General features: G+C 36.3%; 2 protein-coding genes across 9 annotated transcripts in view; both read left to right on the forward strand.

Annotated features, from left to right (window-relative positions):
• LOC142334589 (regulator of G-protein signaling 7-like) overlaps positions 1-16,629 on the forward strand; it is an 84,391-nt gene extending 67,762 nt beyond the window's left edge. For 3 of the 7 annotated variants that reach the window (XM_075382752.1, XM_075382761.1, XM_075382742.1), the window contains exons 14-15: positions 9,209-9,319; positions 16,296-16,629. In XM_075382752.1, the coding sequence (XP_075238867.1) occupies positions 9,209-9,319; positions 16,296-16,355 (171 nt within the window). In that variant the 3' untranslated portion in view covers positions 16,356-16,629. Of the gene's footprint in view, positions 1-3,099; positions 3,128-4,021; positions 4,468-9,208; positions 9,320-14,659; positions 14,720-16,295 lie in introns of those variants that run through there. The other 4 variants (XM_075382785.1, XM_075382795.1, XM_075382769.1 and 1 more) reach the window with 4 other exon arrangements.
• Positions 16,630-20,147: 3,518 nt separating this feature from the next.
• LOC142345110 (uncharacterized) lies at positions 20,148-23,494 on the forward strand. Of its 2 annotated transcripts, XM_075397206.1 has the most exons (4): positions 20,148-20,674; positions 20,930-21,083; positions 21,923-22,175; positions 22,876-23,494. In XM_075397206.1, exons 1-4 carry the CDS (start codon positions 20,563-20,565, stop codon positions 23,152-23,154), a joined length of 798 nt encoding a protein of 265 aa, XP_075253321.1. In that variant the 5' UTR covers positions 20,148-20,562; the 3' UTR covers positions 23,155-23,494. The 2 variants fall into 2 exon arrangements, with proteins under 2 accessions (XP_075253321.1, XP_075253314.1); XM_075397199.1 differs by having other exon boundaries at positions 20,153-21,083.
• The last annotated feature ends 4,404 nt before the right edge of the window (positions 23,495-27,898 follow it).

Here is a 27,898-nt window from a genome sequence, read left to right on the forward strand (position 1 = left end):
GTTCAATAAGCCATTATTTAATTAAAAATCGAAGTCAAACTACCATAAGCTTTCAAGTAATAAACTAGATACAATAATTTTGAGCTAATTAGTGAGCGAATTGGACCTACCACTAGTTTGGATTGTAACAGTCCAAGATTGGTCAGAACTAGCTCAGCTAATGCTGTTGGTCCATTAAGAACACTTAATTTTTCGAATGTTATAGATAGAGATAGTTTGTTAGTTAAAAAATCAAAAATAAATGCTGCGTTTTTGATAATCAACGAGTAAAGTTAGCAAAAAACGGCAAAATTTTAATTACGGAGCACTCGCAACGGAAGTTGAAGTAGAAATAGCTCCCTTTTGAGTCTACAAAAATTTTGTTAGTGGTGTTTGGGTGTGTACTTCCTGCAAATTTAATCAAAGTAGACTAAAGAAACTTATTTTGCGCTTTTTTGATGAAAGTCTGAATTTTGAAATATTTAGCCAGAATTTTTGACAAAAAGTAAAATAAAAATAGCCGACAGTATATTTTGTCTTCAAAAATATTATCAACAACACTTTTAAAAAAAAATTAACAAATTTTAGCAAAGTTAGTGAAATTTAGTCAAAATTCCGGAAAAATTGAAAAAAATCAATGGAATTCACTCTATTTTCTCAAAAGTTTAAACCTCGATAATTCCCTGTAAAAAGCGAAAATCAAAAAAATCTTTTTAATTCCATATTCTACGCTGGATAAGCTTTCTAATGATACCAGTCTCAACTCTCTACGATGAATATATCGATCGGCCAAAATTTTCTGAACAAAAAACCCATTGGAGTATATAGTTCCTCCCCCCTCAAGAGGAGTCGGAACAATTATATGTTATTATATAACACGTTGCTATGTAAAAAATAGCACGTGCGTCGGGGGCATAAAAGTTATATAACACTAAGCGGGAGGGGGGCATCATAGATATAATTTAAGCCGTTAACGTATTTCGTGGCAATTGCTAACAAACATTGAATGACAAATTCTCTACAATTGGTTCCATTTTAAAAGTTATCTTAGTAATTTAGCTGATGATAGACCACTATTAAGATAAATTTAAAAATGAAACCAATCGGTTTTTGCATAATACTTTAATATCACCTCGCCTGATAAAATGAATGAAGCCTGCGTCCGGATGACCCCTAAGTGAGGAGCAATTTAGACTATTGAGAACTCACATAATTCTCAGAATTGGCAGTGTTTCTGCTCGAAGTTCTAACCCACCAAAGCCAAAAATTCAGTCCTTAATGTTAAAATAGCAAAAACGACCGAACTGTAATTTTTTTCAGAGGAAATAAAGACTTCATTTATTTTTTTTTCAATCTGCAACTCTGTTTAGAGCTTTGTTATTTCAAATCTTGAAAATTAATGAAAAATTATCGAGAACAAGTCCAAATTGGAGACTGTAACTTCCACTTAAAAAGAGAAAATGTTTCGCTTAAAAATCCAAGCTAATGGTTAAGTTGTCCTGAGAATATTTCATCAGAAAATAGTTCATTACAAAAAGCAGAAACGGGAATGTTGGTAGCTTTTTTGCTATCTGATATTGAATTTCAAATTAGATGATGACCTTTTCAATCACTATTTTTATGTACAAGCGTTAAACGGTTCTTGTTTTGTGCAGGATTTTTTTTCCTCGTGAACGCTTTATTAAAATCCGCTTTTTGTTCTTCAGAGCTTTCATTAATAACACTTTTTTAACTACAAGATGCGCATCGATCAAATTTTGGTTACAAAAAAGTAATACATTAAAATTAATACAGTTCCAAACTCTGAGTTTGGAGAATTGATCAAAAGGAAGTAAGTTCTTTTGCAGTGTATTGTGAAAATATTTCTGAAGTCTAACCATTCGTTTTTGCAATGATACTTTGTTTGTGCACTTTGTTAATGTTGTGCATTTGTTAGCAAATTATTTTGTCTCATTATAGAGGAATGATTATTATACAATCTTTACGACAATAACCATTAGCTGTTTGGTTGCTCTCAAACGAAGTTTGTATCTATTTGATTAGTCCTGCGGTCTCTTCCGTTCAATTTTTTCCTTTACCAATTTGTCATCCGAATTAAAATTTTCGGCCCCAAAACGGGTTATAAGGGTGAAGACCAGGGGGCATTAAGTCGCTGAGCTGCGCTCTTAGAGCCTTACGCCTAACTACTAACTAGCTAGTCTCTAAGTATGTGATTAACTGAAACTGTTTTGAGGAGACAAGTTCATGGTGTAAAGTGCGGCTGATTTGGACCGCTCCCAATCACCCTCACCCCCGCCTCCATCACACCCCGTCCACCCTACTCCACCTGGGATTTGGACCTCTCCCCGCCCCTCGTGCAGCCATCCACAATTGGCTTCTACCAAAGCCAAACGCTCGCCGGTCGTTTGAGAGCAATTCTCCCGACGTTAGTCGGTTGTGTTTGTCCTCTAGGTTTTTTGTGCAGTTTTTTGTTTGACCGACTTTTCGTCTGACCGTTTGAATTTTGATCCTGAAAAAGCAGACAATCAGTTAAAGCCTGTAATTCTCGTATACCTTTACTTTAGTCTCTGAAGCTCTCAGTTGTAAAATTTGTGTTCATTATCTGTTTGAAGTCACTTGAAGGTATGCTAATTAGAAGTGTTTTTTTAATAAAAAGTCTTTATGCTTTGAGAGCCATCTGACGAAGATAGGAAATTTTACGTAGTTACGACAGTTTAAAAATTTCGTACCTCTGAGCAAATTGTGTCATTTTAAAATCGCCCCATATGTAGGTGAATTTTGCAGCTCTCTGAATATAGCCAAATAGAGCCTAAAGCTAAAGATCTGTATAAATTAAACATTTGAGAATGGTGGGATCAATCCCATTGCCACCAATTTGTACTTGATGTTTTACTCCCCCTAAGAAAGACAATGTATTTTCTTGTAATGTTCCCATCGGAAGGCACCTGCTGAATGCGCCTAATAGTTTTGTGATATGATTTTATTTGATTAAGAAGTGTATAAGTTATATGGGAGGAACTGAGAAGGGAGGTGCAAAATGTGTGCTTTTGTTAACAACATTTTAACATTTATGTAATTGTGTAAATGTAAGTTTTCATGTCCTTTGCTAACTTGCAACAGTGATGTGCAATGATGAAAAATGGACAGAGTAAGTTGCGTGTATATTAGCAGATAGATCAACAGCAGGAAACACAGCCATTAGTCAGCAGTTGTAGTGAAGGAAGTTGACTAGAAGTGCAACGGGGGAGAGGGGGGGGGGCAAAATTGTCCCAACAGTTTCATGACTTACAAAACTTTATATGAGAAACCGCATCGCCGTAACTGTACCATATCACTGCCCCCAACCCACCGCACTCCTCCCCATTCGTACCTATAGTCAGTTTCTTTTCCTACTAGCATTTGATATTTGATCCCATTTCATGTCAACAGAAGTGAACATATTGTATGCTTCATATAGTGTCAATTTTTACAGACTTCTTAGCGCTTATGAACCCCCCACATATGGATTCTTGTTCGATTTTAATTATATAACCAGCATTCAACTTTAGTGAACCTCAAAACCCAGATCACGTTTGAGAAGCGTAATTCAGTCACTTTGACCATTTTTAATGGATCAAAATTTTCGCGTCGCAGTTATACAGAGAAGTATGATTTGGCATAACAGATGCCAGAAATATTGGTATATTTTTTCATTCAAATATCGACCTCTGATTGAATCGAGATCTATAAGCTGTTCAGTTCTTTTCGTTTCCGAATGGGGCTTTATAACAATGTTATGATTGAAATTAATGTCTAAATTTACCGATAGGAGCGACAAATTCGCTCAGATGAAGTATGTACCTTGATTGAAATTTCTTTCATAGGGAAAAATCGGACTCTCGCATTACAGACCCCCCTCCCCCACAACTCCCACGCCTCCTCCTACCCCACGAAAATAGTGTCTAGTAGTGGTATTTATATCGTTCTAAAATGGAGGTGGAAGGGGAGAGGGGCTAAAATGGGAAAGGTCATATAAAAGTGTGCGAAAATTAGCTTCATTTAGGAATATGAACGAGCTGCGTCAGCTGATAAGTCGGGTGGGCTGAAGCGAAAGCCAATGAAACCGCAGTTCTCCGTGGTTTCTACCTCCTCCAAAAATTAGATTCTCAATAACGTCATAAAAAGAAGGTCAAGTCTAGAGTAATTGGACAGAATGGTAGTTAAATCTCACCGCAGACTTCCAATTTCACTACTAAAATTGATTTCCGAGTAGCACAGTTTAAACTATTGAACACGTTTAACTTCAAATTAGAATAATCGTTTTTGGGCCCTGAGAAGATTTTCGCAATAATCTTTTTGTATTCTGATTTTGCAGTATAGCGTGAGCACAGTGGAATGTTGAATCTTTATTCACGGGGAGCTGTAAGTTTTATCAGGTGACACAATAACGATGTTTAAAAAAACAGTAATATCTAAAAGAATGTTTTCCTCACACTCTATATGAGTTTCCTTTGCTTGGTAGATTTAGAAATATGTGCTTTATGCCAATGTATTTGATAATTCAAGAAAATTTTGGGTGACTGATGTGCAGTTTAGTTCATAAATGAACTATTTTCGAAACTATTTTTTGAGCCGCCATCGAAAAGTTCAATTATAGGTTGGTATAATCCGCATAGGCCGGAGCCATGATTGAGAAATTGATCAAGAGAAAACCTCTCGATTTTAGAATTTAAAATGATTCAAATTCAATGTAAACTTCAGTTTTTAATTGCTCTCGAGCGAAGTTTTTATCACTCGAAGAGATGTATTGATTTTCTTGAGGCCTTTTAAACCGCAAGTTCTATATGTTCAGGCAGCGTTTTGACCTAAGAAAGGTGGATAAAATTGTGGATCCGGGAAGGCGGATAAAATTGTCATGTGAATCAATTTCTTCTGAGCGTTAGAAGTTTTTTGTTCATTCCTGCGTTGAGTGTATGGCTTTCGGCTTTGAAAAGTGCTTTTAAGATAATGGCGCATACAGATAACAGTTTTAATCCATCTGCTTTTAGTTAGCTTTTTTAAAAATAATTTTGATCGACGCTGCATCAATTTGTAACCCTATAGAATTGAATATACAGTGTTTTTCTGAGAGCCAAATAATACGGTTCAAGTGCAAAATCGGCTCATCTATCATTTTTTAGCCAATTGTTTGGCTTTTTTTCGTTAACTTTATTTTTTGATCGTTGATCAGGCTTTTCTGTAATCATTTGATGCGGTTAGGTCCCTGCTGACGAATGCATTGAATGCCTCTATTTTCCACCCTTGAAGTTTTTGTTTAAAATTGTAAACATAATCAATCAATTCTGGTTCTTGTCCATTTTTTGTATTTTGGTCAGATTTATTAGAATAAAGTTTTCTGTTTGCCGTCAGGGAAGTTATATGTGTTATTGCTATTTCAAATAATCTTGGCGTTCAGTTTTTGAAATTCATTTAAAATATTAAATAATTTTGATTTTAACAATATTGTGGCTATAAACCCAATGTATAATGGTTTTTCAGGAAAGCAGCCCCAAGGAGACGAAGTGCACGCGAAACATCCCAGATTCCGTTTTTTTAATAGCCGCCGCCAGCAGATCAATGCCATTATTTAGTCATTCTTCTTTTTACAACTTGAAGAGGCGTTATGGTTTTCCGTTTTTACGACTACAAGAGGAATATTGGAGAAGAGTCTTTTTTTTATCAATTTGTATTTGAGTGAATTTGAAGTAGGAAATGAGATGCGTAACAAATTCTAATTGTGGAACCAAATTGGAGCGGAGAGAAAAGAGAGGTTTTTGTTCATACCGCTGTTATCGACAAAGCGAGAATTTGAGGTTTGAGAAATATTATCTGTATACGAGCAAAATTTCTTCGCGTGCGGTTTTTTAATTAGTTTTCTTTGGTTTTAGCTACTTTTTTCGACTGAGAGGTTTGACTAGGCTATATTTACTATTTTAAGATTGTATTGTAAGTTTTTTAATACTCAATATAAGTCTTATGCTGACTTGTAGATTTTCTGGCTAATTTGGGGAGTGAAAAGGCGCCTATTGCTTGAACGAAGATCCAATCATTTCAGTTTTGATTGTCTAAAAGAGCGTTTTCGTTCAAAAGTATGACTAAAAATTTGATACTGGATTTTTTTAAGTCAATTTCCTGTAATTTTTTGTCCGCGAAATTAGACCAGATTGTCAGCCTAAGATGTCGTACCTATTATGGATTTGCCACTGTGATGCTCTCAATAGAATTCGCTTTACCTTTTGATCACGTTTTTTGTTTCGCATAAGTCACGATTTTCAAGTTTGACTTCTGACTTAACTCACTCACTGTTTCAACTGAATGGATTTTAAGTTCTCTAACGCATTGAGTTACGCAATGCGTTGAATACGGTCAAAGCCAACAGAGCAAAATCAAAAACGGGATAAACCGATAGAGCCCGGTCATTAAGTCATTGTGCATTAGGTTATAGAGTACACTAGAGCGATTACTGCTAGCTGACATTAGTATAAAGCTTATTAGCTTTCAGTTTAGAAGCTGAATTTAGTATAGTGTTAGATTCTAACTGAAACTGCTCACCGAATTAGAAAACTTTTCGAAACTTCGGAAAATATCTGCCAATTTCTATCTCTTTTTCTATTTCAATCCCGATGTGCGTCAACGGAGGCTATTTTCCGGCAATCTGCGGGCTATGTTTTAAATTGTTTTATGCCACATCTGACGACATTATAGACTTAGGCAGTGTCCAAAGATAATCAATTTCATTGAGTTTTGCCAGAAGTTACTGTTTTCTTGTTATTATGTGACTTTTTCTCAGCATTGAGAATTATTATCAACACTCGAATATAGCAAAAGTGAAAAGATAACTGTTTATCAGTTTCAGATTGTAGTCAATCGTTTTGGTTAAATAATGGCCATCGTCTGTTTTTGAAGATAATTGATTTTCGAGTTTTGCCCAGTTTTTTATTTAGTTCAGTTGATCTTTGGGGCGCAGGTTTTTGTTATTAGTGTTATTAGTTGGTAAAAGTTATTCAAAAGAGGTGAATTGCTTGGCAGAGGCGAGTTTAGTCGTTTCCGGTGTTCTTTTGGCTATGTTTTTCAATACACAATTTTTGCTTGATCCTTTTCATCTAGAACATTTGTCTGGGGTTTGAATCAGTCATTGTTTGTTTTGCATGTTTGTGTTTGTTGGTTTTCTGCTGTTTGTCCGTTTATGTGTGATTTTGTCTGTTTGTCTCGGTAGCTCGTTTATTATTTAACTTAAGCAATTGCGACATTGATTTGTCCTAGGCTAGTCAGTTGACTTTTTTTGAAATCGTTTTTGATTGATCGTTGATGTTTGACAGGGCACAGGTCAATGCAAAGTGGTGCTTTTAAACTATCGAGTGCGTCCTCCGAGATCAGCTGTTGAAAGATGATTAATCGAACTGAGTTTTTTTTTATTAGCCGCACAGCGATAGCTGGGGCTATTATTGGCCTTGGTTTTTTTTTTTATTTCGTCATGATTTTTGTTACGACCATATGACGTCACAGCCACTTTTTGTTCATTCGTTCATGCAATTTCAACTGAATTGCCTTCTCTTGGTTTTTAATAGCCGCACAGCGATAGCTGGGGCTATTATTGGCCTTCTCTTGGTTTTTTACAATTCAAAGAATTTGAATTGTATTGGGGTGCGTCTTTAAGATCTGTTCACACATTTTCATGATTTTTGAAGTCAAATTGCAGTAGTGATTTTGTTCACGCGGAAACAGGAAGTAGAGCGAAACAGCGAGTGGTTTTGCGGCGTGAAATTTTTGCGCTCTAATTTTAAAGTAGAGTGAGAAAACAGTGTTTGAACAAAAATTCGCTTTCTCGCTAGTGGTTTTTTGTTCACATGCAGCAATTTCACTTTGATTTTTTACTGTTTTTTCGATTTTTTGGATCGGATTTTTTTTCTAAATGGTTTTTACAATCCATTCATAGTCCGTTCTAAGTCTAGTTTTCTGTTTAGTCAATGAAAATTCTTTGAATTGTACGTCAGGACTTGTCCTGCTATGTTTTTTTTATTTCGTCGTCATGAGTTTTGTTACGACCATATGACGTCACAGCCACTTTTTGTTCATTCGTTCATGCATTTTAAACTGAATTGCATGTGTGACGTCATTTTTCGCTCTTAGTGGAGCGAGTTTTTTTATTCATGCGCGTGATTAAATTTTTGGTCACACTTGACTTACCTCACTCTCAAAAATGACTTCCTCACTTTGAAATTGACTTTTATTTACTTTAATTCAAAGAGATAAGGTCAAATGGGTGTGTGTCACTCTAAATGAAGGTTATTTGAGATCAGCTATTATAGGCAGCAATAACTTATACAGATTTTTAATCAAAATATAACAGATCAGCCTTCAATCAATAGACGAATTTTTTTGGTCTGTCTTTTTTACTGTTTTTTTAGACGGCCGATCTACGAATCTATTGCGGCTATTTTCTGGCAATCTGCCAGTTATGTTTTTAATTTTTGTTGCCATTATGACCATTTATATATTTTAAAACTAATTTAAAACAACTATTTTAAATGTTTTGACAAAATTTATTCTGAATTTTTTTATTCCAACAGCTGAAAAGAGTTAATGTCTAACTAATTTGTCTTCACAGCTGACAGTATCACATAAGTCTTCTGGTGTGAGTTCTCCCGCATGCGAACTATTATAATTTTGTGTAAAAGGTTCCTATATTGAATCAAATATATTTTTGCATCGTTATCGTGTCCAAAAGTATCAAATAATTGTGTATCTTACCCTCTGCTTTGAATATTTTAAAAATTGGTATTTGACTAGTACAACTATAAGCATCATTATTAAAGTTGTCGTGCCATATTTAGACTGTCACTTGGTAACTCGGATGCACTCTCGTATCATTAAAAAAGTTTATTACTGTCGCTGATGTTAATGTTAAAAAATTTGTATGAGATTGTTAAAAAGGGATCCTGTGATCTTTCGGGTGCTTTTCTTTAAAATTGCATAGCTATTAAAAAGTTGATAATAAATTGATTATCTTGCAATACAATTTGTTATAATGTGTTAGTAAGAGTTGGTTGTCTCATTCTAACCAGGTTTTCAGAATTATGGCAGAAACCGAAAATGATAGACTTAGGTTGCTAATAAGTTGGCTATCTCGAAGTAAACAGGTTTTATCACCAACACAAAAAATGTTACGATTAAGTTGTTAATAATAAGCTGGTTATCTTATACTAAACAGGTTAACTCGGCCACCGGCGCCTCCTCTTCCTCGGGGGGCTCTAGTGGCGGGGGACCGGGTGGCCTCCTAATGAGGTCCAGCAAATGGCAAGTTGCCAGGAAACACATGGAGGTAAGTATTGCCCCGGCTGAACAAAGCCCGTCTCAATCTCAAATGGATAAAGCCGGCGATTAGACAGAACAGGACCACTTAGCATATCGACTCAATAAGACTAATTTGGTGTCACTTAATTAATGTACCGATATTCATGCTATATATACATAGGAGTTGTGTACTGCTGCGGCTTCCGAAAAAAAAACACGAAAAAAAAACACCTAAATTTAGGTAGGAAAATTACCCCCACGGAAATAAACCGCCACGGAAATCGCCACTTGACTATTAAAGAGCGCTGCATTTAGCGCATTTAGGCTGTGTCTCGAGGGTTTATTTCCGTGGGGGTTTATTTCCTATTAGAATCAGACTGGAGTGTATTTTGGGGGTGCATTAAGTTGAAGGTTGTTTTACCGTACGTTTTAAGGCTTCCATGATGGTCTGGAGATCGTGGATCCTCTAAAATCCTCAACGGTAAATTTAAGAGGAGCTTGTATACTAATTATAGTCTCCGCCAATCACAATTGGCTCAGTTTTTGTTTCTCCTGATGCTAGTGAGTGGTTTGAGATGGTTTGTTGAAAAGGTTCCACAAATCATCTTGTTTTGCATGAGGATATTGAATGGTTCGAGATGTCCTCAATTCTACGTCTAAATCTCCAAGGTCATTAAAATTGTCTGTCATGAATAAATAAATAAATGTCGGGTGGTTAGTGTTCTGTTAGTTTAATGAGTCGATATGCTATATGGTGAGATTGAGCAGCAATTTCGAGGATGACAGCATTGAAACTGTTCACTTTGAATCGTCACATTACACAGTTGGTCGTAGTGTTCTCATTACAAGAGATTCATGCAAATTGCGAAGCGTGTACATGATCATTAGTCGTTCCTTTTTATACTTCTGATAATTCTCATGAGTTTCATGGTTAATACAGCTGCAATTAATCAGTGCAGCTATTCCTGTCTGATTCTAGAAGAGATTATGATTTAGTTGCAAAAATTGTACTATTAACTTACGAAAATTGATCTGAAACTTCTTTAGATTGCATTAAATTCTGGATTCTTGAAAAAAATTGAAAAATTGTTAATTTCTCTACTGCGTGGCTGAAATCTTCGATCTGTAAGAGTGTATATAGGGGTATCATGACGACTTTGGTTTTGATAGAATCATGATTTTTCATACCATTATCTTTGTATTATTTGTGCTGTTCGAACTCAATCAACTTCGATATATAATAAGTTCATTTTTGCAAACCTGTGTACGCTAAGGTAGTAATTATGTTACAGCAAAATTCTATTCGAATGATTTGTTAATGAGAAATCGGAGGTAGAATTAGACTTGATTAACTGAGTCTTGGCGCGCAGCCCAGTGTGATAGCTGATAACAACAGCACCTTAATTGAATTGACTCCAATCACCCGCTGTCTATTTTATCCCCCTTTCTCCATAAAAGCCCGACGGCTAGAATTGGTGCACGTGAACAAATGAAGTCAGTCAACTGCGACAACTTTTCAAAGCTCATTTACATGCAAAAGATGTCAATGTTATTGTAGAAAATTCATGGAATATAAACAGCAATGAGCTAAATGGTGTTCCACCCAAGGAGGAGAGTTCAATTACTGCTTTTAATTGTATGGGCCATGAATCGTTGAGAAGGAAAAATAAATAACGAGAACCGTAGTTAGACGTCAAGGTAGTCGACGGGCAGCGGCGAGAATCCTATTGGGACATTGATAATCAACAATTTAAAAATCATCCGAAGACGTAAGGACCAATTGTCTACATATTGTCTGATATTGAATGTAACCAACCCGATTGCAGGAAAATTAACTCTGGATTTTTTAGCTGATTAATTGCTCTTGAACGCAGTTCATAGCAATTATTGTAAACGTGTGCTTCTTTTTTTATGCAAATCTTTGCTTGACAATTTTGCGCTTTTCTTCTAGAACATTCTTTGACTTCTCAAGTGACTTTTTCACGCTTTCGTTCATTTTTGAGAGATCTCTAGTGCTCCGAAGTTGCTAATATAAAATCGGTTGCGGCGTAGCAGAACTTGTACCGCAGAGGTTAGTGAGGGTGGCCATGGATCGAGAGGTCTGTGGTTCGAATGCCGGTGGGGTCGAAGTTTTTTGCACCCATAAAGAAAAATTGATCTAGGCTAGAGGCCTTGATGAATTAAATTGCCCCGCCTGTCGTTCAAGAGCAATTATTCCGACATTTGTCGGTTTATGTTTTGTTGTTCTGACTGGAGCTCAAGATTAAGATAGCTATTTTATGGTATATATCAGGAGTGTTTCCTATTGTTGAAAAATAAATTCGATTTAAAAGGCTCTGAAACGAAGTCCTGTTGGCCTTTTTTTACTACGATTTTTGTCTGACAAGTAGACTTTTTGAGAAACTTTTTCACGCTTATTATTGTGATATTTGCGTGATCTAAATTGCGCAAATTCAGTTTTGAAGCTGATAACTTAATTTGTGGAAGTTCACGGCTGAAAGTCAATTAAAAGTTCTTCTTAATTGGTTTCATTTTAAATCTTGAGAGCAATTCGACTGACCGTTGTTGGTTGTTTTGTTTAATAGCCGCACAGCGGTAGCTGGAGCTATTATTGGCCTTCTGTTGGTTTTTCCGTCAAGATTTTTGTTACGACCATATGACGTCACAGCCACTTCAGATCTGCTTTTTGTTCATTCGTTCATGCAATTTCAACTGAAGTGCGTGTGTGACGTCATTTTTCGCTCTCAGTGGATCGAATTTTTTTTGTTCATTCGCGTGATTAATTTTTTGGTCACACCTGACTTACCTCACTCTCAAAAATGGATTCCTCACTCTGAAGTCGCTTTTTTAAATTTAATTCAAAGAGATAAGGTCAAGTTAATGGGTCTCACTAATTGAAGGTTTCTTAAGAGCAGCTGATAGAAGCAGCAATAAGTCATACATATTCATAATCAAAATATAACGTCTCAGCATTTAATGAAAACTTTCTTTTTCGTCTCTTTCTTATACTATGTTTTTGAGATTGCAGATCTACGAAGCTATTGGCTATTTTCTGGCAATCTGTCAGCTATGTTTGAATTTTTTTGTACTACCAATTTTTTCTGACAACAGAATTCTCCTGAGCTTTGGGCTTTAGAGGTTTGATGCATTAAGTTGCTAAGTTCGCTTAGAGCTCTACTAGTTTCTTTAGAGTTTTAGTCTCTTTAGGGCAACTTTAGAGTTTGTCTTATATAAATTGTTTTTCTCAGTTGGGCTCATGGGAGCCATTAACAGCTCTTTTCCGGCAATCAGCCAGGTATGTTATTGCTTTTTCAAATCGGTTCTGCTGAGTTGGATTTTAATAGACAAATTGAGCCATTAAAAACAGTCACGAGTGAACAGTTTTTTTGGTTCAGTGTAATAAGCTCACGGTGCTTTGTGGTTATTTGGCTTGAAAGGCTTCGTGGAGATCTGAACCCTGAGATGTTGGAGTTGACTCCAATTTATCTGCAATTTAAATTTTTGCTCTTGAGTTTTCAATGTAAAGGAAGTCCGAGGAAGATTAAGTTCCATTTATAATTTTTCAACAAATTGAATTCCTATGACAGTTTACGCTTTAGATATCAAGTTGAAAAATGTTTAGAAGAGCTCAAAGTGCCATAAACTGCGAAGACAGCAGCAAGATGGCATTAGTATCCAAAAGTGGCTATGAGTGGAAATAGGTGAAATGTTTAAGATTTTTGAACAATGGATTTTAGTTTGGCGTCATTTGAAATGAAAGAGAAAACTGAAACAAAAGGCCTGCCAGGAGAGAAAAAATGCCAAACAATACGCGAAAAATATTGAAAATCGGTTTTGAACAGCCAAACGTGAAAAAGTACACATTACTCTGAAGGACATTGGACGCGCAATGAATCCCTGCTTTTTGTTAGTAAGGATTTGTTAGCAAGCAACTTGTTCTGGGTTAGGACTTCTGACATAAAGAATAAAATATTGCAAAATTATTGTTGGTTGAAGAAATCGTCTAGCCAGGCCCTCGCGAAACCAACTAGGATCTGCAAAATTAGTACCAATAATGTACAGGAGGAAAAAATGAGAATTTTAAATCGAAAGCAGCAAATTTTTAGTATTCTAAGTGCCAGCAAAACTAATCAGAAGTGAAACTTGGTTGAAATTTTACTGAATTTGAACCTCGAAATATCCCCGAAAAAAATTGAAAACTCTTTCAATTATTATGTTTGACGCTCGGAGGGCTTTCTAGTGGTACCTCTCGTATTTTTCCATGAGAAATATATCAATCAACCAAAAGGGGCTAAGGAAATTGCTAACCAGTGGGCATGGACTTCCTGCTTTCCCGCTATGCGCTGTCGTAGCAATATATTTGAAAGCCAATATGTGCTTTTAAACCCATTGTAGCAAGGTTTGAGCCTGAGCCCCTTAAATCATTTTTAATTGCTCTCGAATGAAGTTTGAACCAATTATTTTATATGCGTGTTTTGTTTATGCAAATTTTTGTTTGAGAAAGACCCGACTTTTTCATGCTCTAGTTCTTCTTTTTTGAGGGATCTAAATTGCACTCTTTTCGAAATAATGTTTATTGCTAACAAAAAAGTGATTGTGAGCGGAAAAGAATAATCGCCATTGTAGCTTAGTGGTTAAGATGTTGAACTGGCATCACGGAGATCCCGGGTTGGAGTCCCTGTGGGGTGGGTGGTTTTTGCACGCAAAAGATTTCTGAGCTATACCCTCTTTAAATTAAATTGCCCCGCCTGTCGTTCAAGAGCAATTCATCTGACGTTAGTCTGTTCGTGTTTCTTAATGCCGGGCAGCTGTTTTCTGTCAATCTAGCCATTCCATTTACATGATATTTGTCAATAATCTCGTCAGATTTTAAGCAGGATTTTTCAGTTGCTTCATCAATATCTTATGTTTCTGCTCAATTATAGTATTTGATCACCTGAGACAACAAATGACGGTATGGTTTCTTCGTGGATAAATGCAATTTAAAAATGGTTAGAAACAGAGGTAGGCTAACTAAAGTTGGTTACAATTTAGTCAAACTGAAAGGAGCAAATTAAATGTAAAAGCCGGTCTATGTGGCGTAGCAGTATTTATTTAGCCTCTGAGAAGTTCCCTTGTAACTTATCTTGCGGTGTACGAATATATTGTATAAATATTGTATCGAGATTCAAAAACTATGTTGTGCTGTTGGGAACGCTTTGTTTGTCTTTGATATCAGCCAAAATAATGAAAGGTTATAATAGTCCAAGAAAGTTCTATTAAAGAAAAAACAAAGATATTGGTAGTTTTTGTGATATATGCACAGATAAAAACTCGAATTTTTGAATAGCGCATAAAGATATCTGTTCTGACCAGAAAGCTTTTCTAGCCATGCGTGTCCGTCAAGTTCTCGCTCAGATTGGGATATTGAATGATTTAAACTTGATAGGTTCGTCGCACAGTGAAAAACACCATCCGTGAACACAGTCCTCAAATTCATTTGATCATTTGCACAAGATGAAATAACAATGATGATTCATTGAGATTCTGTACTGTAGCTGTTTATTTAGCGCTGAAATTATCAAATGGACATTAAGTCAGCAATAATAATAATTTGTTTGGTTTAGCCTCCTTTTAATTATTGTATATTATGTCTTGTTAATTTGAAAAATCTTGTTCTAATGATTATAGATCCTGTTTTTACTGCAAATTCTGAAGGTGCTGCGTAGAACGTAGAAACAGCCTGCTAGCAGCTAGCGCGGCTGCGAGCTGTGAAGTTAGAAAATAAACTTGTGAATTTATATGGGGTATTCACTAACACAAAAGGGAAGGGGGGAGTACACCACGTGATTTTATTGGCGTTATGAAATTAATCTATATACCAAACTAAGCTAAATAAAACTATGACCGAAAACGAATTATGAATTCCATTCAATTTCAATGAAAATAAAAATATGGTGTTAATTTTGTCGAAAAAAATTGAAAAATTTTATCGAAGAAAGAGGCGTGTGAAGCTTTGAATCGTGTTGTTGTTCTACTTCACGCTGCATCATTGTTCTTTCGCAAACAGACAGTGAACATCTTTCTCTCTTTTTATTGATCATCTTACTCGGTTACACGACTATTTACACCTTGACAAAATCCACAATGTGCCCAAATACCCAATGCCATAGTTCCCAATTTATTCCTTTTGTCTATTCGTTCAATAATCCGATTGCAAAGTAGCAGTAGGTTTTACTATTATGTTTTAATCATGCTTATGCGGATAATTTCATGCCATGTATGGTTGTGATTATTTCATATCAAGTCCACAGGCCGCTGAGGTATGGCCGTTTGGGTATTTTGGCACAATGGGTATTTTGCCCTGACACATCTTAATCGCATCAGAGTTTTGTCGGTGAATTATTGGTTCAAATTTGTCTTTACATTAGAATCTCATCAAGTTTTCCCTTTCCACGCACTCGCAATTTGATCACGATATTCCTATCATTTCACACCCTTTCTCCTCCCTGGAAACAAGTTGCAGATTTGTTGAAAAACATTGAGTTAGATATGGATTCTATTTGGGATCTGTAGAGTACTGGGAAATGGTTACTGTGAGGGCTAATCGAGCATCTCTCTAGTAGGATTAAGTAGTATCAGACTGTTTTGATTCCTCCTTTGATTCAGAGCTGTAGAGGTAATAATGCGGGTGGAAATAAGCGCATATATTTCCCCGGTGAACAGGCAAAAATAAAGCCAGAATTAAATTTATTGAAATAGACCTAGTTATCAACAATATATTCATGAATTGGTAACTCTATGCGTGTAGTCTAGTGACCAAACATAAGATCAGGTTAGAAAAAATGATAAAAGGTTCCACCTGCATTCCAAGCGCTGCGAACAAAATTTCAAAACTTGGAAAATTAAAAGAATATTTTGTGATTAAGAAAAAAGGCGTATGCTTCCGTGCTTTCTTCTTTTCAAAGAAGAAATGACTGTTTGAGAGGTGTGATGTTTATTGATGTTATTTGTATGTGTTTCAGACACGGTCCCTTATGCCTATCAGATTAAGCACTTCTACCAGTCCAACCAACACATCCTAGAAGACATCTCAAGGTGACCTTACATGACCTTTCAAAGGTCATTGACCTCTGAACTTTTTTAGCATCCTTCTTCTCTCTCATGCCCAAGTGGAATTTAGTTATTAATGCAACTTATTATTTATCTACTTTAACATTCAGTAAATTAATTCAACAGTCTTGATATAAACTAAAAATTGTATATTTGTTGATGATAATAGACTGAAACTATCGTGCTGTGAGCAAGCACGTGTTTTCTCTCAAAGCACACTAAGTATCCGGCTGAAAACTAATTAAATGAAATATTCCTCGATGCAAATTTTTGGAACCGAGAGAAAATATTCGAAGCTCCGTCTTTATAAAATATACTGGGTATATTTATTAAAGTAGTAAATCATTGGTCTTTTGCTAATTATCACATATGAGAGCCATGTGGGCAAATGAGAAGAAATGAGAATGTATGTGTTTATAGCGAATAGTAATATGCTATTCCGTTTTTTTTTTGCAATTTGTAGTTCGTGTTTAAGCTAGGTCTTGGGAAAGTTTTAAGTTTGTTCGGGGTGATCGAAGAACATCTGCAATTTCAGCGAGCTGCTATCGTAATGATACATTACTAGCATAGATACAGTATACTCTCTCGATTGCATTTATTGGTTTTCGATGGAGTAAATTAGATTCGAAAAATTAAAGCTGATCAGTTGTTGAAAGACAGGTTTTGGGTTCTTAGGGCAGAACATTTGTGGTTCCTAATGGCTCTTAAAGAAGATGTAATTAAAAAGATCTGACCCCTACTCCACCCCCCTCACCCCACCCCCCCCCCCTTTGACGTAAACAAACGTGTGAGTGTGTTAGCAGTGATGGTTTGTATTGCCTAACAATAGTTGGGCCTAGAAATTACAATTAATATTAACAATTAGAATTATCTAAAATACGAACAATGGGCCATCAGACTGCACCCCTAGAGGAGTGGGGGGGGGGTTCCAATTAATGAATTAATTGTATTCGTGACAGACATATTTTGTAGAGTATTTCGACCGATTGGTCCAATACCCAAATCAACCAATCATTTCCAATTCTGGGGAAATCGTCGTTACCGTTTCTATAAATTGTAAATTAAATGATCATAGTAGATTAGATGTACCTGTCATCCCGTTTTTTTTCCTTATATTGTGTAGAATTTTCAGTCTCAAGAATTAATTAACTATACTGTAATCATTTTTCGACCTTTTTAAACTTTGCTTTCGTGCTATGGTGCGCTGTGCAGTAACCTTAATGATCTTAACTATCAGAATCACTCTTTTTCTTTATATCAGCTCCCGAGTAAAGAAAAGCACCTTTTTTAGTGCAATTTATTTTAGGAGCGTTGAATATATCATTTTAAAACAAAATTTTGGGGAATTATTCATTTGCACCTTGCTGAATTTATTGCAGTTCTAGTTGGCAATGTTGAACAATTATAAAGACGTTGAGACGGCCAACGTCAATGAATTATAAATGTAATTTAATAGGTTTTGAAGTTTTGGCTTTTTTATTCCAAGCTTTTGCCAGTACCGAAATTTTGAGTACATATTGGGTTTTAAAACTAGGTTTCCAGTTTGAACCTTAAACAATTTTGAATTGCTGACTTTGAATTGGAACTTATTTTCACTTGTTTTGTAAATTGGCGCTTGATTTGCTTTGTCATAATTTGTGTAATTTAAATGCTTTCCACTTTAAGAGAATGGTAACTAAGCAGCTGCAATTTTTCAGTTTTCAATATTTAACAACAACGGTGCCGGCAAACGCTTGTAATATACACAGCTAGGGTCCAATTTTCTAGTTGTCTTTTCTGTACTTGGAGCAGTCAGTCTTTCGTAGTTCTCAAATGGCATTAAATCCTGCGTCCGACGCAACATTGAAGCTTAACCAAAAATTTATCAATTCTAAATCGTGCAGTGTGCTTACAGAAAGTGTAGTGCAATAAAATTACTAAACTAACGAACAATCTGTGGGGTTAATTTGCCCCACAGTATCCAAAGTTGCAAATCTCAATCAGGTAAAGTTTTAAGAGGCCCTAATTTGTAGCCCATTTATTATTTCAAATTTTTAACAAAGCATGATCCTATTTTCAATTACAAATATTTGCTCCTCAATTTATTTTTGTCTGCGATGATGGAGACTTCTGTATCACTATGTATCGTGCGAATATTAAATGGGGAACTTTTTTCCGAAACTGCTGCAGAAGTTGATACAGTTTATTGACCGAACTAGCAATAACAGCAGGTCTTACCGAGATAATTGTTTTGGTTACGATCGAGGATTTTTTCAGGGTACGCTTTGTTTTTCCTCTACTTTACTGTTCTCGGAGATTGGCATTGTAATTTATATCGCAATTGACACTAATTGATGCCTGTCCTACAAAGTTTTTATTTGCTCTCGTGTCAGGACAATTTGCCCAATTCCAATTTACCCAATGCTATTATACCAAACCTACCTTTTACACAACGTCATTTCACCCAATATCTTGTTCTTTGTCCGTTTAAATTATCAGATTGACTGTTTAGCATAAAATGGCCCGTGGGACTTGATATGAACCTGTAGATTATTTTGTCCTCTTATGTATGTTAAAAAGTTCTAATACGAGAAGATCAAAGAGCATTGGGTAAAATGGCAGTGGTGAAATGTCAGTTTGGATGCGAAGGTATTTGGCATAATAGAATTGGGTAAATTGTAATGTAACCTTTTTTGCAATTATAGTAGTCTTGCAGTCTTTTTCGTGCGATTTTTTCGTCCGACGCTTTTAACTTTTCGTCCGCAAAGATGAGATAAACAGGTGAAGACCGCAGGGCATTAATTGGCTGAGAAGATCTCTTAGAGCCTAACGCCTTGCTAGTCTCTAAGAAACCAAAACTGTTTTGAGGAGACAATTTCATGGTGTGAAGGGCAGTTCTTAATCTTGACAATTAAACACCCCCCACTTGGTCACCCCCAACCCTCCCCACCTAGCAATTTGAGCGCCCCTCTGGCAGCCCTACCCCATCGCGCGATGCCCCATCCCACCGCTTGATCCTCCCGGCTCTTGGCCCCCTTCCCTCCCTCCCTCTAATGCTAGCATCTTTGAGCCCCAGCTGGCTGCTACCAAAGCCACCCGCTCGCCGTCGATTTGAGAGCAATTTGACCGAGGTAAGTCGGTTATGTTTGAAGCAAGCTGTAATTAAAGCAAGTCACCTACAATCGTTTCAGAGCATTGCGTCCGACTGTACTCGCTTTGTTCATTAGTGTTCCTTAGTCTGTAAATACTTTTGTTCATTAGTCTGTAAATACTTTTGAGATATATATAAATTCATGCTGTGAAGGGTGTTTCTTGTTCAGAAGAATCCCCCCCCCCCCAGCTAACCCCGCCCCACTCATCCCCACATTCAACCCCACCAGTCCACCCTCCACTGTCGATTTGGACCTCCCAACACTTGACCAACGCATGCCCTAGTCCTAGCATCCCTACTTGGAGAGGGTTATTTTTCTTGCCTCTTTTGACAATAGTCATTTCATTTATTAGAGCGCCATTATTTTCTAACCGTTCAGTGGCTGTGAATGAGTTGCAATGTCTGAATTAGCTCGTGCCCTAAGTCATATTGGGTAGAAATATTGGACAAAGTAAGGCAAAGTTTACCAATTGTGCCAAGTAATCGGAGTATTGAACCAGTTTATTGCTATTCTTCCGTTTTCTGAAGTTTTATAATGATTTTTTTAAATCTCAGCCCCTCGAATCCCCACTTTGATCGTACCCCTTCATAAATTGAATCTTTGATTGACAAAGGCAGGTGAGAGTAAGTGTTTTTGTGCGTGCTATAGCTTTAAATACGCCGGCTATGGTTTGTTATGTGCATATAGTTTTAGTGGCACACGACGACTCATGAAATGATTTTTCCACTCATTCAAATTGACTTCGCTTATTTCAATGGGAGGTCGAAAAATTAAATATGGATCTCTCCGCCTCAACCTCTCTCTCTCAAATTGAAGGTTTCCTACTGACAATCTGCCATCAATTTTTGACGTATTCAGATCATTTTGCTTTTCGTTACTGTTGGCTCGTAGATAAGACAACGAGTGGTTTTTGGATTCAAATGATGATTTTTGGTTTGTTTCCCAGGACATCTGTCATTCAATTTCTCTAATATTCGCTTTTGCTTGATGTGAATATCATTTGGGTTATTTTGCTCAAACATTGCAGAAGTTGTAATCTTTCAGAAAAATGATTCAAACTTTACCAGATACCATTGTTATGCAGATTTTATCCTACCTGAGCTACTTTGACGACATATTTGCGGTGTCGTTAACTTGCATACGACTGCATGAGTTATCGCGTGAGTTGTGCACAAAAACTTTGGTGGTGTTTCAAAATTTGAACCCTGATGACGAATCGGTCTTTATGAATTGTATTTTGGGTCTGCTTAATTATCTACATGGGCTGAGATCGTTACACTTGTATAACGCGCATGACACAACCTCCCTTGTCAAACCGAACTTCGCTGCTAATACTGGGTTGCAGTTTCCAGAGGTCAGAAACTTAAAACTAAGTGGGTGGTTTGGTATAGGAACCTCCGAGTTATTCGTTTTAGAAAAACTGTTTCCGTCGTTGATATCTTTGGATGTGGAAAAATCGGCTCAATTTGTGACTGGCGATGGGTCTTTGTTCCCGAATTTTTCTCAGTTGAGAAGCCTCAAATTGCCATCTGACATATCGTTTCGGAACTCAGAGGATCTGATGAGTGGGTTAGAAAATTAGGATTCTTCCCGGTTGTGCCCCCCCTAGCTTAGTGGGTGCATATTATTTGCACCCCCAGACGTACGTGCTATATTTTTGCACAATGGTTTACTATGTAATGGCATGTGCTCTGTATCTGGGGGAGAGATAATGTACGGGGGGGGGGCACAAACGGAAAAGATCCGAAAATTAACTAAACCAACCCTCAAAATAAGTTACAAGCTTAGAACTACCCTTATTTTTATAGTAATGGTAATCTTTTCTGATCAACTCTCGTTGCGATAAAAAACAGTTTCATAACTTACGGGTCAAAGAACAAGTTAACACCCGGTAAACACTGCGGAATGTGCTTTGTCATTAGACTACGAATTTACGGAGAGTTGATTAAAAAAACATTGCCTTGAAGGTGGAACAGTCGCACAACAGCCTTGGAGTATGATTAACTTCTCGATGGCAAGATTCATTGGATCCGCTTACATTTGCCACGAGAGACGGAAAAGGATCCTTTGAAAGGATTATGCGCTCTGATAGGGTTTACATTTCCATTGAATTTTTGTTATTCCACAAAATACTGTGATCATTTAAACCAGATTTATTCACCACACATTTCAAATCGATTATTTTAAGTCCTTATACAAATGATACAATTAACATTCATAATTAGGATCCGTAGGGCTTTGGGGCGAATAGTTTGGTGGGTTAAAGGTGTAGAGGTGTAAAAAGATACAATGCTAAAATATTGAGGTCAAATGAATCGTTGTGAAAAAATGTACAATCCAAAATTATTGACTGACCGTACAGTTTTTGCTTATGGCCGACGTTCATTGTGAGCTCAATTTGTGTTTAGAAACTTGTGCCTAAATGAATTTATGACCTCGTGTTTAATTGACCTGCCTTGGCTCCAACGTTTGCTGGACAGCCAAGCAGGGTCTCTTCGCAGCCTTCATCTAAAATTGCAGAAAGGGATGCCATCCGACACCTGTGTTCAGTTGTTACCCCGAATCCTGATTGACAATTACTTACCACTGTTGAAAAATCTTACAATTGTGTTCGATAAGTTCCACTGGAATTTTTCAACTCGAGCTTTACTGAGGAAAAAAGTGGGAAATCTGTTTCCTTTCCTTGTCCAAGCAAAATTTTTTTGTGGAAGCTAAACGGCAATGAGATTGTTTACTCTCAAACGAAGTATGAAGTAGTTCTATTACTTTCGTCACTACTCATGCGATTTTTCATGTGACGACCAGTAAATTTTTGACTTCTCGATTAATTGCTCTCGAACAATGTATCAAGCTATTATCGGAACGCGTTGGTCTTTTTTATGCAAAATTTTGCTTGACCGTTTTGACTTTTCGAGTGAATTTTGCGCCTTAGACTTTTTCGTTTTGCGTTATCTAAATTTCTCTTCTATCCTTCTGACATATTGAAACACCAACTGTGTTTTGCAGATCATAGAATATTTCTGCTAGTTTATCTGTACCATAAAGTTTAAATAATTGAAAGCTCGAAAACTTTAAAAACATGCAATTGACCATCAAGGTGGTCATTTTAATGTCGACTTTTCTTCCCTTAAGCTCCATTTTATCAGTTTCTTTCTACAAATTTGAAACCTAAACTTTTGAAGCTGTATAGTGTTTTTTGAAACGTTCGCTCATTTTTACTTTATGGGACATGCTATGGGTTGACCATAATCAAGTCAATGCTGACTATTGTGCAAATTCTGTTTTACAAAGACGGTCTTGTTTACAAAGAGGGCCGAAGTTTTGTTTTTCTCTCAGGGAAAGGAAACTTCGGTTCTAACAGGTGCCAACTCGTATGTTGGAATCGGTCAAATTGGAGTTTAAAAATACCTCTTCCGTTCTGAGCTCTCAAAAATTTGTGGAATCTATTGAAGCAGCTACTCGAACTCTAGAAGTGCAGTTTTACATGGTGACTATCAGAAACTTGTCTGACTTCCCAAGTGTGTTCACAAGGAGTCTGACGTCCCTCAAGTGTGATAAAAACTCGAGCTTCAATGTTTGTTCTTTGGTGCAGCTCTGTCCGGTCTTGAAGTTCCTAGGGACCTGTTTTCTTTTCCCGTGAATGCTGTTATCACAAGTCTGCTCGGGCAAAATAATTATGACAGAACAGTAAGTGGTCAGAGGCTGTGTTTCTGCACTGATAACAGTTTGTATAGCCTTTTAAGAGGTGGTACTATCCAAATTATACGTGCCCTGAAATAATGTTTTGGATCTTAGTCCGAGGGACCTAAATTTTTGTTCTCATTGCTGCGAATGAAAACACTAATGCGTGCTCTGCAACAATAATGATTCGTTTAATCTTTTAAAAGGCGGGTTAGTCATTACAGTCTACATCTACAATTATAAAGGTGTCACGTATTATTTACAGTTGGTTAAATACCTCGGTAAAAAGAAAACAGATCTATTTCTAGACCTAGCTGAGAGCCCAGATATTTTATGCGAACCATTTACAACTGATTTTGAAGTCTTCAAATCAAACAACTTGCGATACGTTGCAATGAATATCCTAAATATCGGAGTCAACATAGTGCGAGATTTCTTTGAAAGTTTGTTCTATCTTTCTAGCGAACGAGCGGAAAATCTATTCACAAGAGAAAAAGTTATTGCCTCGAGAAGTAAAAAATTGTCACCGTCACTTACGAAAAGGAAACTGAAAGATAGACTTACAAGATCGAAGAAGCCGGTACTAGTACCAGAGCTTCCGGAGTTGTATTATGTTAGAGTAAACTTGGATTGGTATGAACACGAAAAACACAAGATACATTTATATAGAATGAGTGAAGTCTTGTAATTAACATTTTTTTTGATTGAATTCGAATTGAACTAGTCCTGAATTTGAATGTAGTTCAGATAGATAGTTTTTAATTTAATAATAACACGACGCCTCGTGTGAGTTTGCTTGTCACAGAAAGCTCAAACATAGTCCACAAAAGAAGAAAACGGACTGAAGTAAGCCATTGCTATGAAAATTGCTATCAGGAAAGAAGGCGAAACAGAGAAACTCATTAACAGGAACATAATAAACAAAGAGCCATTCCCAACCCTTTTGAGGTTTTTAAGCGTTTATTGCCATTTGTGAAATTTAGAGCTGTTGTCCGCTAAATACTGGCTCAACTACTTGAAAAGTCCCCGGCGTGGTTGTCAAAAGAACATTTGTAATGTATTAAATGTGAATAAGCAGTAGATTGAACTAAATGAGAGGTACAATTGATGAGAATGAAAAATTTCCTCGTTTTAACAATATACTGACTAATCAAAAGTTATTGGAAGTTGAAAAAAATTGATGAAAAACAACTCAAAAATATATCGTCGAGAAGCTGCAAGCTATCGGAGCAGTTTTTGATTATTTGAAGCCAGAAAGAATGAACGAAAAGCAAATTCTTAGATGTTCGTAAATACGAGAGAAAATGTTAAAGCTTCACAAAATCGTTTAATTTCGTGCTCCAGAATCAAAATTTTATCAACTCAGATGCGTATCCGGAGCAAACAATAGGGAAACCAGAGTTGCAAAATTTTCATTTTCAATTGCTCACAAACGGTTTTTGTAGCAATTATATTGTCCTGTCGGTCTTTTTTATGCGATTTTTCGCTTGACCGATTTTTCGTCTGTCGCTTTGGACTTTTCGTCCTCAAAAGCAGGATAAACAGGTACCGCCAAGCGGGCATTAAGTGCTCTGAGAGCTTTTCAGCTCAAACTGTTTTGTAGACTTATACTTAGACTTATGATGTGAAGGTCGGTTCTTAGAGGTTGAAGACCCTCCGCCCCCCCCCCCCCCCCTGTTGACCCCCCCCCCAATATTGCCCCCAACGTCCTGTTGCCCCCACCACAATGTTGCCCCCCATCAGCACCATCCCGGTGCTACTGACGAACAACCGCTCGCTAAAAACACGCAAATTTATACCAATTTTCACAATTTTTTTCAAGTTTTTTTTGAAATTTTGTGTGGTTTTTTGAGTCTTATCAGCCCTAGGTTTCAAGGAACCTCCTCTACGGTTTGATAATAGGTTACTGCACTGTTCTAGTGGTAATAGAATGGTTTCAACATTTTAACATCGCGAATTGTAACATTTTTTTTGACAAAACTTGCAGTCATTTTTTGTCATTATTCAATTTTTCAATTTTTTCCCTACCCAGGAGCCAGAAACTTTTCAAGTTTTCAACTTTAAATAGTTTTTAACGTTCTAATATCACAAACTTTATCAATTTTTTAAAATAACAATTGCAATTTTTTTCAAATTTTTTAACATCTTTTGTCATTATATAAAGTTTTCCAGCTCCAGGAGCCAGAAAACTTCCTATAGGGTTTGTTGATAGGTTATTTAAAAATGTTTATTGGCCATGGAATAGTTTTCAACTATTTAATATCACAAAATTTGACGATTTTTTGGTAAACTTGCAATTTTTTTAAATTTTTTTGACAATTCTTTGTCGTTTTTTGGGTTTATCCAGCCTCAAGAGCCAATGAGCCTCCTCAGGGTTTAAAATTAGGTTATTGTATAGTTTCTAGGTGAAATGGAAAGTTTTTTCAAGAGATTTTTTTTTACAAAATTTGCAACTTTTTTCAACTATTTTGATATTTTCATTATTCAGGGGTTTTGAGCCTCAGGGTTAAGAAAAATGTATTTTTGGTGGTAATAGAAAGGTTTTCAAAATTTTAACATCACGAATTTTAGGAATTTTTTGAAAAAAAATTGCAATTTTTTTCAATTTTAAACTTTATTGTCATTATCTAAGGTTTTTCAGCCCCAGGAGCCAGGAAACCTCCTAAAGGGTTTGATGACAGGTTATTGAAAATTTTTATTGGCCATGGAATAGTTTTCAACTGTTTATTATCACAAATTTTATCGATTTGTTGATAAAGCTTGCAATTTTCAATTTCTTTGAAAGTTTGTCATTTTTTAGGTTTATCCTGCCTCAAGAGCCAAGGAATATCCTCTAGGGCTTGATAATAGGTTACTGTATAGTTTCTAGAACTAATAGAATGTTTTCCAAGATTTTAACACCACGAGTTTTTGCATTTTCTGACAAAAGTTGCAACTTCAATTTTTTTTGACATTTATTGTCATTATTTAGGGGTTTTCAGCCTCTGGGTTAAGAAAACCTCCTTAGGGGATTGATAATAGGTTGCTGCATAGTTTCTGGTGGTAATGGAATGGTTTTCAACATTTTAACATCACGATTTTTGTCAATTTTTTGATAAAAATTGCATTTTTTAAAATTTTTAACATTGTCATCCATTCAAGCAGTATTTTAAAAAGCTTTTGCAATTTTTTCAAGCTTTTGAAATATTTTTTTTTACTTTTCGATTTTTAGTGCCCCAGTGGGCCAGGGACCTCCTTCGAGGTTTGATGGTAAGCAGTTGCGCAGCTTCTAGAGTTAATTGAATGGTTATCAGTATCTTGATGACTCGAGTTTTAGCAATTCTTTGATAAAATTTAATTTTGAAAATTTTCGAAAAGTTATCATGTTCCAAGTGTCTTTCCTTCTCTTTCTCGTTAACGTTATATCTCTCGCACACACTCTCTCTCCTTAACCTTTCTGTTGATGCTTCACTTCAGCGGCTGTTATGTGGCGTGATGTCATCGGATTTTACCTTAACATCACGCCCCGTCAATCAAACTAAAGCCAGGCTCACTAAACAGTGGCTAGGTACCGACGAAGCCTACCGCTCGCTGGTCGTTTGAAAGCAATTCGCCCGACATTAGTCGGTTATGTTTTGAATATCTGCAAAACCAAAATCTGTGTTCGAAAGCTACAAAAAATCAAACATAAGACCAACACAAAAGCTGCGATAAAAAAAGAAACAGGAGGAAACCAAAATTTTACTCCAGAGCTCTGAAACGTTTTATCTGCAAATCGGCCAATTTTGTGCCTAACGTGTACCCTTAAATCCATCTGTGAGAATTGGATATTTTTGGCTGTTTGATTGAGGTCAAAAAACATGCAAATTAAAAAAAATAAAATTTTTAGAAAATTAAGGCTCCATTTTTGTGTTAAGTACCAATAAGCAATTATAAAAACATACATTAAGTTCGCACATTATGTTCCGACCCCGCTTATCTACATTTTTCACTTTATTGTCTACCAAATGAAGAGATTAAAAAAAGTCAACATATCGTTCAACAAACTAGTAAAAGAATAAAACAATCTATTCTAGTGGGTCTATGAGACCTGTGGCTACCATAATATGTCTACGAGAAAAGACGGCAATAAAAATCAAATGGTTACAAATTTTAATTACGACCAAAACTCCTTGTCCATTTTTTTGAAAACCACTAATAACCAAATCAAAAGGGCATCAGAAAAAATTTATACTGAGAGGATTACCCGGTACGTTCTGGAACAAAATATGGAACTTTTCCTCACTGCGACTTGGCAACAAGTCGACTAGAAATGAGCAAAAGCGGCAAAAGTTTCTTATGCAGTATGAAATTCGAACTGATTAGAAACATTACGCATCAATTGAAATCATTAAGGGAGTCTTTTATACCTCTATAGAGAGCGACTGAGGCCTTTCATTATCCAGGATATGTCATACGACTACAAAAAGAACGACAAATACAGGCAAAATTTGAACGAAAAATTATGCATGAAAACGATGTCATCCCAATCAAGGTGATCACTAAAAACAATTAAAATCTTTGTTTGCATTTTTTGCAGGTGACAACATTTGTTAATCAAATGACACCCATTATTGTGATACTGTGAAAAGAAAACAAAAACCTACGAGAGAAGGGGCAAATTTGCAAAAATCACGAAAATTGGGTATAATATGAAAACTGGTTGTTCCAAGAAGAAAGACCAT

Source organism: Convolutriloba macropyga, chromosome 1 (genome assembly GCF_964194025.1).
Source record: "Convolutriloba macropyga chromosome 1, txConMacr16.3, whole genome shotgun sequence".
NCBI classification, from domain to species: Eukaryota; Metazoa; Xenacoelomorpha; order Acoela; family Convolutidae; genus Convolutriloba; species Convolutriloba macropyga.

What these genes read in the sequence shown, in the direction of transcription:
- LOC142345110 (XM_075397199.1), top strand. Translation starts at nt 20,563, where the DNA reads ATGATTCAAACTTTACCAGATACCATTGTTATGCAGATTTTATCCTAC. An exon ending in TCAGAGGATCTGATGAGTGG is followed by an intron (nt 21,084 to 21,922) that starts GTTAGAAAATTA and finishes ATTTGTGTTTAG; the next exon opens with AAACTTGTGCCTAAATGAAT. An exon ending in GAGCTTTACTGAGGAAAAAA is followed by an intron (nt 22,176 to 22,875) that starts GTGGGAAATCTG and finishes CGGTTCTAACAG; the next exon opens with GTGCCAACTCGTATGTTGGA.